This window comes from Montipora foliosa, chromosome 7 (genome assembly GCF_036669935.1).
Source record: "Montipora foliosa isolate CH-2021 chromosome 7, ASM3666993v2, whole genome shotgun sequence".
NCBI lineage: Eukaryota > Metazoa > Cnidaria > Anthozoa > Scleractinia > Acroporidae > Montipora > Montipora foliosa.
Window position 1 is genome coordinate 20,232,247 of NC_090875.1, and position 1,819 is coordinate 20,234,065.

A 1,819-nucleotide genomic window follows, 5' to 3' on the forward strand; every position below is an offset into this window, starting at 1 on the left:
ACTGAAGCATGATACAGTCCCAAGAGTAAATATTAAACTTGTATTGTGTTTATGTAAAGAACACCCTAAACGTATTGCATTATGGGATCGTGCAAGTAGTAAATTGCACAACCATGCAACATATGCCCTTTGGTTAACTTCGCGCACGCGCCTTCGGCTTTTCACAGATCAAGCTATTTCAGACGAGTGACCCATCTCAATCCCTTGGGTAATAATTTCTCATGCAAGACTTGTGATTAGCTTGAAAGGTGTGGTTTCGTGGGAAAATTAATCTAAACTGAAATAATTTATTCGGTTTGTAAAATGCCATTCCACAAATACGATGAACTTGTACGCTGCTAGTCATATGACGTCATAGGCTCCTGCTCAAAAGTTTAATTGAAAATGCCCTTTATTATCATCATAATCATCACCGACATCTCCATTGTCATCATTAGATCATCCTTAAATTCCTCATCATCAATACCATTATCATCACCAATGTTGTGGCTGTCATCATCATCATCATCATCATCAATCTTATGGCAGACATGGTGTCCTCTTTCTAAATCATAATTTCCAAAATCATAATTTGAGGTTCAGTTTTCTTGTCTTCTCTACATTCACGCTGAGGTTCCAATCCATTTCCAAAATGTAATTCCTTGCTACAGTTAACACAGGAAACTTGATCCCAGAAATTGATGGGAGACAAGTCTGAAACAGTATCTGGATGCAAAGCAAACCTGCTCCTCAAGATAACCCTTGCATCGTGCTCAGTACACAAAATAATACTTAGCGAATTCTGCATATATATTCAAATATCATTAACAGTTTTGACATAAGACTTTTAAATTGCAAGAGAGGCACAAACTACCGGTAACAAATCTTGGTTGATCTTGGTCCAATCCAGAGGTATATCCTTCTAGAGGTAAAGTCGTCTTTAATTTGATGCAATATCTTTTTGTTGTATTTCCTGAAACACAATTGCACGACAAGAAAAAAAATCTCTCTCAGGCTATCCTTGAATGGCTAATGATATCAAAGCAACAATAACGACATCTTTATTTGAGTGTTTTGAAAGTTAAAGATCATACATGTGGGTTTTTGGGCCATGTTTAACGACACTAAAAAAATTTAACCAAACAGCCAACTCTATGGGATGGTTTACACTTATTATAATTAAGTTGTTGTTAATAAAACAGGGTCTATTGTTTTAACAAAAAGTAGTCAAGATCAAGATTAAAATAAATTAGCTGGAAAGAGAGTCAGGGTGGAGCCAAGTGGTTTAGCAGTTATCCCAACCTCGCCTCCCACCTCTGTGACCCGGGTTCAACCCTGGCCTCGGACCACATGTGGGCTTAGTTTCAGTCGATCTCAATCTGACTCCGAGGGTTTTTCTCAGGGTACTCCGGTTTTCTTCCCTCATCAAAATCGACTCTTAGTCAATTCCATGTACATCCAGCTGCAGGCGGATACCCTCTGTAGGGATAACCTCTCAACTGGTATCCTTCCCTTCCATTGAATTAAATGAATAAAGTTGGTATTAGAGCGGTTTTTTAAATGAGTGTTGTAAAACCAAAACCAAAGTAATTACTTTGGCCAATCAAAAAGCACAGGGACAATCCAGTAAACCAATCAAAACTCTAAGTAATTACATGTAGCCAACACAAAGCGCAGGAAAATGTGCATGTGCAAGCCACAATTGCTTTTGGTTTCATTTCTGATTCGTTGAAAAAATGGCGCGAGAACTTTCAACCAAACACTGAGTGAAGTAAATGCAAAACCAAAGCAATTCGCTAATGAATTACTTTCGACACTGAATTGAAAACCGCTCTATTAT

General features: G+C 37.9%; 1 protein-coding gene across 2 annotated transcripts in view; it reads right to left on the bottom strand.

Annotated features, from left to right (window-relative positions):
* LOC138010426 (cysteine-rich DPF motif domain-containing protein 1-like) overlaps positions 1-1,819 on the bottom strand; it is a 6,877-nt gene continuing 5,058 nt past the window's right edge. The window contains exons 4-5 of one of the 2 annotated variants that reach the window (XR_011124470.1): positions 854-952; positions 1-544 (exon numbers count right to left, since the gene is read on the bottom strand). Coding sequence is in view for 1 of the 2 variants with exons in the window: in XM_068857381.1 (XP_068713482.1) it covers positions 920-952 (33 nt within the window). In the remaining variant the exon portion in view is untranslated. Of the gene's footprint in view, positions 953-1,819 lie in introns of both variants that reach the window. The other variant, XM_068857381.1, reaches the window with a different exon arrangement.